General features: G+C 50.3%; 1 protein-coding gene across 1 annotated transcript; it reads left to right on the forward strand.

Annotated features, from left to right (window-relative positions):
* Positions 1 to 5: 5 nt before the first annotated feature.
* Positions 6 to 12619, forward strand: LOC122379696. Its single transcript, XM_043362089.1, has 2 exons — positions 6 to 60; positions 11474 to 12619. Exon 2 carries the CDS (start codon positions 11693 to 11695, stop codon positions 12248 to 12250), a length of 558 nt encoding a protein of 185 aa, XP_043218024.1. The 5' UTR covers positions 6 to 60; positions 11474 to 11692; the 3' UTR covers positions 12251 to 12619.
* Positions 12620 to 13622: the final 1003 nt, after the last annotated feature.

Consider the following 13622-nt stretch of genomic DNA (forward strand, 5'->3'; position numbering starts at 1 on the left):
CGGGACGTGACCAGGGAGGAGGGGGAGGTGAGCGATCGGAAGTTGGAGGTACCACGGAAGGTGAGGCTGACGCACAGGTTGGAGGTACAACGCCGCGGAGTGCATTTATCTTTTGAAACGGGAGTTATGTGACGAAAGGAGAGCTATATTTTCTATCGTACTTAATATATTCATTTTTCAAGGAATTTTCGTTGTGCAAAGTCGCTAAGCCATTCGTTACAACTGAAAAATGTTTGTCGTATAGTATAGTGGAGATGTTGAGCTTAACCCGCGGCTGACAGCCTAATGAGGAATTCCCTGTGTGTGTAGAAGGCGCTGGATGTAGCAGGCTACGGTAAAAGGTTCCAATGAGCACAGCAGACGGCAGACGGATTAACTTGCATTCATTACAGGCTCACAGGCCACAGTTCACTAAAAGAAATGGTGCAACATAAAACCAACGGCACAGGACAAAGCACGGTCATCCCTGCTAAGCGACTATTTGTGAAAGTTAAATGAATCAGCAGACGGCTCTGGGTAGTTCAATCAGTTGAGTGCACTAGCAGTGGAAGCGAAGGCAGTTTGATTATAATCGTGGATAACGTTCACCTGTGTCAGACTACTGACTAGTTGAGTAATGCACCGAGCAAAGCTCAGCTATGTCCGCGGAGTTATTTTCATTGCCCCGGAGTCTGGAGTGATGGAGTGGCGACTGGCGAGTGCCGCCGTGATTTTTCAACAGTATTATGTGCACACACCAGCAATTGTTACAAAGTGGCGGCCTGGGACGCCTTTAACGCCCGCTTCACATGATCGCGAAAGCTTTATGGATTAGAACTGTAATGCTAGTAAAGTGCTGGAATAGATGTAGGTATGCATATAGCCATTTATTGCATATGAAATACAAGATTACTTCGCAATTATTGATTTTAGATTCCATTGCTTACACCTAAATGCTCGTTTATTCTTATATGTGATGTTTGAAAGCTTGCATGCTGGTGTTTTGGCTTTCTGGCAAGCTTAGGTATAGTCGGCTACAGAACGCTATTCCACTTTTCACAGGCAATTATTTGCCTGAAGTAGTAGGCTGTGCCACATCACACGAGCTGAGTTCACAAATTATAGCTTTGTCCCAATGCTCACAATCGACACGCTTAACCCGCGCCCCGTAGGGGGAGGGGACTGAAACGCCCCCCCCCCCCCGTCCTTTTCCGTCGATATCTCCTAAACGGCGGGAGATATCGCCACTAAACTTTCAGGACCCTCCGGGCATTAATTTTACACATTGCGACCAAAAATTTTTCCAGAGGCTATGATAGGTTGGCCACAAATGACATCAGAATGACGTCATGTTCTGCCATTTTCGACCGAAAAAAGACCTTCACGAGAAGAGCTGTCAGGCCTACAGCTTTGAAGATACAGAGACATGATCAAGACATAAAAGGTGTAGAATTAACAGGGCTACAAAACTGTTGTCTCCAGCCCTTTCTGGTGGCTGTCAAACTTCAGCTATAGCATAGCAAACGTGATGCAAGCAAAACCATCAATTGGTTGAAACAAATGCGGAGCGCAATATAGGTAGGTACGTAAAAACGCCTCAAATTGAAAACAACCTGTGCATCGTGACTTTCCAGGTACATCGTCGAATGTGGAAAGAATGGCTTTGCAATGGAAGTGCAATGTGCCTCCTTCCCTTTGATATAAATACAATTATTTTTAGCGTGTTAGTCTTTCCTTCTGAAATAGTCAGCATCAAAACAGAAAGCCAATCTTGCGATTATTTTTTATTGCTAGTTTACGATGGTTTTGTGAACTGACTTGCACTTGATCTTTGGCTTTGTATGGCGTCTTATATAGGCATCTGTCTCGGTGACCTATGGGAGCGTTTTAGGTGACAAGCAGTGGCGCAGCCAGGGGGGGGTCAGAGGGTCAGCTGACCCCCCCGAAATTTCTGTCAGGGGCCCGCTCGAGAGAGAGAGTGAGAGAGAGAGAGAGAGAGAGAGAGAGAGAGAGAGAGAGAGAGAGAGAGAGAGAGAGAGAGAGAGAGAGAGAGAGAGAGAGAGGAGAGAGAGAGGTCCTAATCTAATCGGACGAGCCCGCTTCGAGAAATGCCCACTGCGACACCTCGGGTGAGGGGTCGGCCTGGGGCCCCAGGTGGACAGGGCCCGGGCCCCCAGGAGAACGGGCCCGGCCCCTGGGTGGATGGGACCCGGGCCCTCTGTAGATGGGTCCGGGCCCCCGGGTGGATAGGGCCCGGGCCCCCCGGCGGATGGGGCCCCGGTGGATGGATCCGAGCCACCGGGAGAACGGGCCCCGGGTGGACGGGGCCCGGACCCCCGGGTCCCGCGAGAACGGGTCCAGGCCCCTCGGGTGGATGGGGCCCGAGGCTCCGGGAGAACGGGCCCGGGCCCCCTGGGTGGAGGGGGCCCGGGCCCCCGGCTGGATGGGGCCCGGGCCCCCGGGAGAACGGCCCTGAGCCCCGGGTGGACGGGGCCGGACCCCCGGTTGGATGGGGCCCGGGCCCCGGGAGAACGGGCCCGGGCCCCCTGGGTGGATAGGGCACGGGCCCCTGGGTGGATAGGGCACAGGCCCCCGGGTGGATGGGGCCCGGGCCCCGGGAGAACGGGCCCGGGCCCCTTAGGTGGATGGGGCACGGCCCCCGGGTAGATGGGGCCAGGGCCCCCCGATGGATGGGTCCGGGCCCCCGGTAGTACGGACCCCAGGCCCCGGGTGGACGGGGCCCGGGCCCCCGGCTGGATGGGGCCCGGGCCCCCTGGTGGGCGGGCCCCGGAGCCCCGGGTGGACGAGGCCCGGAGCCCAGGTGAACGTGGCCCGGGCCCCCGTATGGATAGGGCTTGGTCCCCCATGTGGATAGGGCCCGAGCCCCCGGGTGAATGGGGCCCGCTAGGGTGACCCGCTTGCTTCGCAACGCGAATAAGGGGTATTTTCGATCGGTGGGCGTTTGGTTGGTCTTGTGTCTGTGGGTTATGTATCCATTACGGTCGATTGCCTTTTGACGGCTAAGCATTTTGGTTTTGGGAAAAAATATCCATCGCATCGAGGTGCTCGTGTCTGATAATAACCATGCGTTCTACTATAGAACATGCCAAGTGTATTTCATGACATAGGTTGGCGTAGGTTATTGAAGAGTGAAAGCACAGATAACAGTAGTACTACTGTTATCTGTGGTGAAAGCCATCGATGAATTACTATGTAGAGGTTTGAAACATTTATATTCTTAAGAATATTGTTGCTCGTCATGCAAAAGCGATGATTGGACCTTGGTCACAATTGAATGCTCTTCCAATCTATGCCCATTTCAATTGTCAAACATACCAGGTTATGTAGCAAAACCCCTGTAATTAAGTAAGTCATAAGCAAATGCTATTTTCTCCAGCAATTTGTTCCACCTTGTTTTTGATCAATTAGCTTTTCACAATTTTCCCATGAGAGGCGGTAGGTACATTTCTCTTGCCAACAAGCGTTGTTTGAACCCGCTCCGGTGTCGGGCAAGTTGAGCCATTGTCGCCCATTTTTGCAAGCCGATTTATGCATGTAAAGTCTATGACGCGAATTTGCACTTTTTGAGCACGCGCCATGTGCTCACCACCGGCCCGATCGAGCTGTGACTCTTCACAGGCACGTTACCCATCCTTGTTCTATAAGTTGTGCGAATTTCAGCGCACTATGGAAGTTACGTCGCGATCAGCCGCTTTTTTACGCGAGTTCTTCGCGAAAAAAAACCTTAGGGGGTTGCATCAACCCCTCCCCCCTGTGCCGGCGAGGGTTAAAACTTCTTACGAGCGAATTCACGTAATGAAGAAGAATAAAAGCACAATCTACTACAGCAGCCAATAGATGACTTAGGACAGGCACATGGGACTACTTTTAAATCTTGTGCGACAGAAGCAGGCAACAGTTCCGATTGCATATAATATGCTATGCATATTGCGGAATTGGGGCTCATATCGGACTCGAAAGATACGAAGTCATACGTCATAGTAACATATTTCTGTCGTGGTCAATTTGCGTAAAAAGTGAAGACCGGGTGATTACCGAGCTACTGTTCTATGCAAATTTTCTGATTCAAACTCGCTCAGGGTTATCGTGCAGGTAAAGGGGGCCCGCCCAGCAGAATGCGTATGAAATATGGAGAGATTCTGAAAAAATGGGTGGGGGCCCGCACACTAGGGGGCCCGCTTTGGAAGCGATGACCCCCCCGAAACGAAATCCTGGCTGCGCCACTGGTGACAAGTGTCACTTGTTAGTCAATTGGTCACTAGTTAGGCTAGTGGTAAGGGTGTCAATTACACAGAGACTTGGAATTTGGTCCATTAGTGTGACGTTGACCAGACTTTGACGTGCAGTAGAACTCGAAAGATCCTTTTCGTTGACACTGTTTTCTCCGGCTTCCAACGATCACTCGCTCGAAAATTAGGCAGGAGTAAGACGATAAACTAAAAATGACATATTTCTAATAAACAATCATAAGTTAGCATGAGACTTATTTCAGTTACGATAATTTGACTGCATGAAACGGGCGCAAATCGCATGAACATTGAAACGTAAGCAATGCAATTCAGACCACTTCTTTGGGTATGCTTTCAATTTATCAAAATTCGGGAAGCGAAAAAGATAACAATCAATTTTAACAAAGAACAAGACTCCACTGAGTTAGTCGTACTCGCACTGCTCAGCCCAGATTGTCGAAGGACCGTGAAGGTCGCGGAGGGGTGAGCGGGTACATTACCGGAGATTTCTAACTCGCAGCGGGGCGTCACCTTTCCAGTCGGCCGCGCGGTGACCGCGCGGTTTGCGGATAGGCGTCACCCCTGTATTACCTCCAGGACTGCGGTCAACCCTATAGAGCGCGGGACGGCGCCGGGTAATACCCTGCAGCTCCTTTGTCCTTTGCACCTCCACCGCCGGTTCAACGCGCCCGCCACAAACACCCGGTGTGGGTACACTAGGGAGGAGGTGAAAAATGACCATTGTGTTTAACCATGCGTCAGCCGACGCCGGGTCCGATTTGGGAGCTACCCTCACCCATCGCTTTTCCGGCACTTGTCGCGTGACATTGTCGCGACTCGCGTGTCAGCTTTGGAAGGCCGTCGCGGCGTCATGGTGTGAAGAAGTCGGGGTTCCGGTGCTAACACCGCCGTGATGCCAACAGGAGAGAGAAACAGAGAGACTCGAGAGAGAGAGAGAGAGAGAGAGAGAGAGAGAGAGAGAGAGAGAGAGAGAGAGAGAGAGAGAGAGAGAGAGAGAGAGAGAGAGAGAGAGAGAGAGAGAGAGAGAGAGAGAGAGAGAGAGAGAGAGAGAGAGAGAGAGAGAGAGAGAGGAAAAGATTGAGGAGGGGCAGGAGAGGAGATGAAGGAGAGACAATTAATTTAACCCGCGCCCCACTGCAGGGGGGGGGGGTATTCATAGCCCCCCCTTCCATTTTCTGCAATCACTTTCAAACCGCTTGACGTATCGACACCAAACTTTCAGTACCTTCGGCTATATCAATTTGACATCTTGTGTCAAAATATTAACTGCGTAGCTACCATAGGTCGGCCGGAAATGACGTCAGAGTGACGTCATGTTCGGCCAATTTCGACGCAAAACATTGAACCACGGCAATCGCTCCCAAGAGCTCAGTTTTAAGGCTAGATCCAATTTCTTTGCATGAGAGGACTCAGAATAGACTGCGCTATCAAACTGCTATCTCGGATTTTCAAAAGTTTGAAAATCTTGATAAAATTAAATTAATAAAATTCAAAATTCTCCTTTTCATTTTTTTTTCATTTTTTTTTTACTTTTCGAAAAAAAGGAATATACCTTGGTATGTGATAGAACACATAGTTATGACTTAGTCTAGCAAGTTTTAGCTAAATATCTTCAAAAATGGCCAAGTTATACGCATCATTGCAAAAAAATCACAATTATAATATTTTCAAATCATTTTTTTCAGTACGTTTTTGACATCGTAGGTACACCAATATAGTAAGCACCATCGTGCTCCTGAGCTCCAACTGCATCCGACAGACATGTTTTTTTTTTTTTGAAAAATTGCAACTTTGAAATTTGACTTTTTTGACCTGAAAGTGACCTGACCTCGGCTATATTCAGATAAAAATGGCCTCAAATGACACAGGCGACACTGAATTCGAAATCTATGGCCTAAATGGACCATAAAACATGTGTCACGTGACCGACTTATGACATAAGATTTCCGTGACCTATGATGACCTGTCACCTGACCCTGACCTGAAAATAAAAGCACAAGTTTGGTAACCTCAGGGTATCTAAAGCATCTGTTCACGAGTGTGTAAACAAAAATCAGTCTGATCTAACTTGTAAGACGGCAGTCAGAGCCCAAAAAGTGAACAAGCCAAATATCGATAATTTTTACTTTAACCTGACCTGTGACGTCATAGGTGACCTCGAGGTCAATGAAATTAGGTTTCGTTGGACAGTTTTTTTTTCCGGGGCTATCAGACGCCGTTTGAATTTTGACGATCGGCCCAGTAGTTTCGGAGTTAAGAGGGGGCTATGAATAGCCCCCCCCCCCCCAGTGGGGCGTGTTATACATAAACCCCAGTGGGGCGCGGGTTAACATTCCGCTTACGACATTTATATGATGGGCATGCCTTCTGGAAGAGGTTATGGAGCATAATCTCAGTCTACCTACTTTTGTCGGCTCCTCAATATGTAAATACAAACAATGCCTATCCATAATGTATAGGCTCGCAGCTCAGGAGGGCCCAGTGACTCACCAGTGACGTCACTAGTATGTCGTGCCGCCGAGGATGACGTCACTCGTGGTTGCGTGCCGCCGTGATATAGAGGAGGCGGTCCCGGTGCCGGTGCGGCGCTGACCGGCGGCGGTCGGCCGTTCCCCGTATTACCACGGAAGGTATCATCATCGCGGGCGACGAGAGACGAGCGAGGGGCTGGCTAGGGTGTGGGACGAAGGGATGAGGTGGGAGAGATGAATGAATGGGCCGGAGCGAGAGAGATGTAAGGCTGGGGCGCGGGAACCTCCATAAGCTTCTCTCTCTCTCTCTCTCTCTCTCTCTCTCTCTCTCTCTCTCTCTCTCTCTCTCTCTCTCTCTCTCTCTCTCTCTCTCTCTCTCTCTCTCTCTCTCTCTCTCTCTCTCTCTCTCTCACACACCTCAGAAGGGGCTAGGAAGAAAGGAGCCTATGCAAGGCTAGAGGGTAGGAACAGAGTACAGGCAGAGATGGTCCGGATGAGGCTAGCTGAGGCGGGAGGAACAAAAAGAAGGGCTGGGAAGGAAAGGCAGAGGGACGCATAGGCGGCGGAACGGGGAGGGCACCGGGGCACCGTGCCCCCTTTGATTTTGGCATTTTAACATAGGGCGTTGCATTGGAAAGAATCGGACCAAAAGTCGGCGATGCCCCCCCCCCTTAATTGAAGGTGTTCCGCCGCTACTGGAGGGGCGAGCATGGACAAGACTTGAGAGACGGATGGGATGAACTGCCACCTTAGCACCGTCATCATCTTCGTCCAGGGCGTTGTAAGTCCCGGTATTTAATTTGTCAGTGCGGTCTTTGCGTCTCTGGGGATGCATGTTCTGTGTGGCTGCTCGAGCTACCCAGGCCTCCTAATGAAGGACTTCACCTGTACGGCACGGGACGCAGTGATAATTGTTTCCAAACGGACGGTGTCTTATGCGAGATGTGGCGTTCATTCAAGGCTCTGTGGTTTTCCTCCTCTTACATGGGACGTTCCGATTACACATAGACGGGGGCACGTAGGTTCACCTACACATATTCAACTGCGCAGAAACTCGATGCAAACAAGCTCCAAGCTTTATTTATTCGGTTGCAAAACGCTGGCTCGCTCGTGTTGGTGCATCCTACTCAAAAGCCGTGCATTCAAAGCTCGTGATAGCTCTATGGTTACGTCACAGCGAGGACACCAAGCTGACAGATTAGCTGCACAGTTGGCACCTCGCTGGAGCCCCGCGTTTGTCCCCGGTGGCACTCGCTGGTCGATCACGTCATGCTGCAGCTAACTCCGGGAACCGGCTGACCTGAATTGGAAATGCGGATTGTGTCTATGACTGAGCTGCACAGTGTGCAGGTGTATGGTTTCCAATAACGTCACAGGGTTAACCATGCGGTAATCGATCGTAATGGCATTCAACAGCGGATGTGGCGAACAATTTTAGAAACGTCTAATAGAAATGATGCTAAGACGGACCTTTAAGTGGTTTTATGATCAAGCTGTATCTTTTTAAGTAAAGTTTTAATTTGTTTCTACGGTTGAATGATATGAGAAAGCGCTATTTGGAGGCCAGGGATACTTAGCATATTACTGAAAAACCTTATCCGTTTGATTTTGTATCGTACTTTAAAATATATTCGTTATTAATCAGAGGCTTTGCTTTCCTTTCATCATTATACTAATTGCAAGTAAATGCCGGGCACTAATTGCTACTGATTGCTTCCACGCGGCAACGACATCACCCATCGAAAACGTATGTATCATACCAATGCTTGCTCATGACATAATGCAGAATTTTAATGGAATAGCCGTGCATTTGAACTTGCATTTCTCGACAACAAGCTGAGCTCTCTAATGGAACATTTTGTTCGTTTAGGTCGTTTCGGTCTAAATGGTGTGACCAATCAGGATTCAGGACCATGCGATAGAGGTCCGAAATAAGACTTTCTGCTGAATCAACCATCCGATCGGTGTGCCGCAGTGTCTAACGCTGAACCCAAGGGAGGTCACCATATACTCAAACGGCTCCTAGATGCACCTGTGGAATATGGCTTCGGACATTTGGGTGGCGTTATCGTCAGGCTTGAGTAGGAACTAGAAAGAATGGTCAAGGGCGAGGTTGTGTAAGTTTTTGATAGAGGAAAAGTCAGGAGGTTGCCTTACAGCTAATTTTAAGGTCATGTGCTTGTCCATCATGGGCGTCGCCACCACTACGGACACTACGGACAGTGTCCGTACAAGTTTTGGAAGGCCCGGAAACTTGTACGGAATGTCCGTACAAGTTTCGTCGACCGCAAAAATGCAGTCTTCGCACATGTTTGAAGCAGGTTAAAGCTTATCAGACCCCCTATTTGTGGTTAAAGTTACGATCCAAGGCCGCCCCAAAGTCAATGTCACGCAAGAGTAGGTATAGGTATAGGGTGTGACGAAATTATTCGGACATCTTTTTTATTAGAACTCAGCCCGGCCGCGAACGCTAAAGTGGTTAGGAGAGTTGTCAAGATAGCGACAAGGAAACGACAACAATCAATCTGCAGATTGACTTGTATTCTTGGCAAGGCAGATAATAAGAAGGCCCACATCATGGCCCACCACTATCCACCCCTTAACTTGGTTCTTCTGCCCATCAAACTGAAAAAGACAACGCAATGGACGGGAAAATAGCTAGTGCACCACCTTTGGCCTCACACCAAGACACATCCACTGCACTGGTCGAAGGAAGACATGAGCGTTTGGTGGAGTGGGCAGCTATTCGCGCTGTATTGTCCTTTGAGCCGTCAAAGCGGCCTTGTGTTGGCTGCCAGTAACTCAAACGTGCCGGCCGTCACCGGCGTCAAACATCCGGCCAAGATCCAGGTCCGACCTGGATCTTGGCCGGATTCCAGGCTGGAACATGTTCAGCTTATGTGCGATGTTCCAGCTGTGCATTGTGTCACAGAAGACCACCTTCAGTGACGATTATTACCGAAGCAGCATCCTGGCAAACATTGGAGCCGCTCAACCGGACGGCACGGGAGGGCTCGATTTCTAAAAGCGCACTGATGTTTGATTCAAGCCACGCTGCCTTCGTGCAGGCTGGAGCGCTACATTAAGTCCGTAGGAGAATGAGAAGTGACGCCGAGAGAAGCTCTTATCCTTTTGAACTAACGGGCTACGACTTGGAAATAGTTGTCATCCTGATTTCATAGAGATCTTAAGGATTTTTGTCCAGCGGGAGGTGAATAAGGGGACACCCGGCACTGCAGGACCGCCCAACTGTATGTGAGCACATGCTAATACGGCGTCTGTCCACATCAAACCTACTGCTTGAAAACCCAGTAGCTGGAATGTTCCAGGGATTTTTAATTATGATTTTATGAAAGCTGGCGATATCTTCATCAAAAGGAAAACCTCAGGCTGTCTTGTTTCTTAATCGCAGCGGGAAGAAGGTTACCGGATAATTTCGTTACACCCTGTATCCTTCTAAATGCTATTTTACTGATACGTCAGTCATATTACATTTAATCATGTCACTTTTGTCATCCTGAGGCTCTAAATGAATGCTTAGATCAAAAGGAATGACAAAATCGTGGCCAGTGACTTCAAATACAGCAAATGAGACTGATCATGTGTAATGTAAACGTCAACCAAAGGCCATTCGAGGTCACATGAGGTCAACATAAAACTTGACCTTTTCAAACAACCTACATATATGTCATTCGACGCGTCTTGACATGACGAATGCGTTGGTACCACTGCTTTAGGTCTAGGACCTTTTTTGGTGAAGAAATCTGCAAAAAAAAAGCCGCAGCTCGGGGTCGCTAACCTAACCTTTGACCTAATGTCGCTAACCCTTTGACCTAATGTAGGTTGGTATCAAAAATGTGTTTGTATTTTTTCCCGAAACCACTAGGCATTCGGGGCTATCGCAACTATTCGTCCGAGGTGTGTGTGGGGGGGGGGGGGGGAGGGGAGGACGAAAAACACCCTCCCTGGGTCCGCGTGGGTTAACACATCTGACGAGCATTACGGCTGACAGAATGTGTCCGTACAAGTTGGGGACCCGTGGCGACGCCCCTGTTGTCCATGACCTGGAATCTGAGCAGTTTGACTTCCGATAGAGCTCAAAGGTATCTCACGTTTCTATGAAAATAGACATATGAAATTTCCTTATACGATTCACAGCTCAAACTCTAGGGAGCACGATGCTATCTTGGCCGGAAGTGCATAGCTATTACGCCTGAGCACGTAATTCAGAACCTCTGAATCACGTCTTATTCACACTCCAAGAACTCCGTCGCCGCGTGAAGATGAGACATACCACTCTGGTCTAAGTGAGACACGAACCCAGTCTGGCCACGCGGCTCGCTCTCCCATTGTCCCGTGTCGGATCGTCAGCAGAGTCGCCCTAGGGAGGGTCACCGACCTCTCCCCGTCTCCCCCAACTGTCTGACCGGACTGTGCGCGCTGACCGGACGCTGTTCAGCGCGCATTAGCATCGTGTGCAGCGGCGGGGCGGTGCAGGTAGTGCGAGGAGCAGAGCGGGGCGGGGCGGGTAGGGAGCTCAGCAGAGCGGGCGGGCCGGCGCAGGTGCTCGCCGGGGCTTGCCGTCGCTGCCGGGACATCCCGCCGCCGCCGCCGCCTCCGCCCGAACCTGACCGGTTCGGCGCCGACCGCTATATAGGCGGCCGATGACGCGGCCAGCCACAGTCGAACCGGAGAGGCGCGCGCAGGCAGACCAGTTGGGAGTCGACAGACTCAGCTACTGAGGACTCACAGGAGAGGAAGAGCTAGCAGCTGGAGTAGCCTGACTGAACGAACTCACAGTCAATCGGAGTGCTCTCGGCATATTTTGCAACCGGATAAAAATAGGAAAAAGAAACAGAAAAGGCTGAAAAACCGACCGGGCTTCTGTAATCACTTGCCGAGCACTGACGCTGCATCGATCGTCTGTGCTGTGACTTGTTCGAGAGACGAGAAGCCCTCATCAGCTCTACCATGGCCCATCAGAGTTCATGCTGTTTCGGCCGCGTCAGCCTGCGCACAGGATCGATCATCATCGGCGTGGCGCTGGTGACCGCCTCCGCGGCCGGCGCGGTCGGCTTCCTCTGCGCGCTGCTGTACCTGCTGCTGGAGACGCCGCAGGAGGCGCCGCTGACCCTGGAGGCGGTCGGTGCTCTGCTGGTGCTCAGTGTGCTCCACCTGGTGTTCTCTTCACTGCTGGTGCACGGTGTGCGCCGCGCTCGCCGCTCGCTGCTGCTCACGTGGCTCATCTTCTGTGCCATCCTGGTGATCCTGCAGACCATGGCCATCGTGGTGGCCGCCTCCCTGGCCGGCATGAAGGGCACCACGGGCGCGCACTGCTCCGTGCTGGCCATCGGCGGCACGTGGACCGCTCTGCTCGCCTACTGCTTCATGATCGTGCTGTATCACTCGCTGGAACTGAATGCGCTGGCCACCAAGCAGCTCAACAGCGGCGCGGCCAAGGCCAAGGCTAAGGTAGCGGCAGCGGGCGGTGGCCGCAGCGGCAAGGAGGTGCCAGTGCAGGTGGTGTGATCTCATCGGGGACGAGAGAATCGAGACTTGAGAGCTTCGCTCGGGATAGAGCAAGGAGCTCGACATGTGGATAGTCGGAGGGTAGAGGAGTGTTCTCAGGATACGCCGATCTCACGGCTGTCTCGCTACTTTGGGATTCAGTGTGATATACTTGTCGCGGTCTGATGTTTTGTTATGTTTATGCTACATGTATGCTATGTGGAAGAGGCTATAATACTTTGTGTTGTGTGAGGGACTTTTAGGCATTTCACTTTCAATGTCGTTGCATCGACCATGAGCTATGATGTCAATGCTCAAAATGCTGTATGAAATGCAGTGATAATTTCCGCCAGTCATAGTGATTAAATGTTTATTATAAATACACGTATGTACAGTAGGTCTGGTGGCCTGAACTTTCCGCCGAGTGCTGGGGGGGGGGGGGGGCGTTTTCACGCCCCCCCGTCTAACTCGGCTCCTGGGCCACGTAGCGACACGCGGTAAGCGGCAATCGAAAGAGCGTCAAAAATAAGGACGAAAACACTTCGGTCATTTTTTGGGTCAGGTCAAAGGTTAGGTCACCAGAGGTCACCAAAGGTAAAATGTTGACTATTTCAACATTTTGGAAACTGCCAACGGCTATCTCGGGAACCGATAGAGCTACAGCGCCGCGGAAAAGCGCATTCGATAGCCCTTTTACAGACCTTTCTGAGTAATGTCCTCAGATTTGACCTCAGGTCAACGGTTTAGCCTCCAGAGGGCAAAAACTCCAAAAATAGCCGTTTTTACGAAAAACGTTTTTTCGTCAATAACTTTTGACTCATAAGCGCCATGACATTACTTTTGCCAGCATCGTGTTTCTCTCGTCGAGACGCGTCGAATGAACTATTCGTTGACCTTGAAAGGTCATTTTGAAAATTTGACCTCAGGTCAAGGTCATGACCTGACCGAAAAGGGTCATGTTGCATATCAGTCGATCCGTATCGTCGAGCTGAACACATCTGACGTGTTTTCACCGCTCTAGCACGTCTCTATCAAAAGTTATAGCCAAAAAACTGCTGGCGACCGTTCATGACCTGAGATGACCTCAGGGGCACACAGAGGGGTCACAGGTGCATTTTTCCTATTCATTGTGTCATGTTTACCTATGAACCGATGTTTGAGAGCGTTTTGAACGATATTCGTCCAAAAGAGGCGCATTTCAATTTTCTCCCATTGACTTATAATGGAGAGGTCGCAAAATTGACCTGACCTTAGGTCACAGATATCAAAAATCCGAGATATACATTTTATACATACTGTTACTCATATCAATCGCTGAAAGTTTCAAAGTGATCGTTCAGTCGGTGTAGCTATAGCGAGCCTTTGGACTTTTTCTGAGGTAAGGTCACTTGAC

This window comes from Amphibalanus amphitrite, unplaced genomic scaffold, assembly GCF_019059575.1.
Source record: "Amphibalanus amphitrite isolate SeventyFive unplaced genomic scaffold, NRLGWU_Aamphi_draft 000083F_arrow, whole genome shotgun sequence".
In the NCBI taxonomy this organism is placed as follows: domain Eukaryota; kingdom Metazoa; phylum Arthropoda; class Thecostraca; order Balanomorpha; family Balanidae; genus Amphibalanus; species Amphibalanus amphitrite.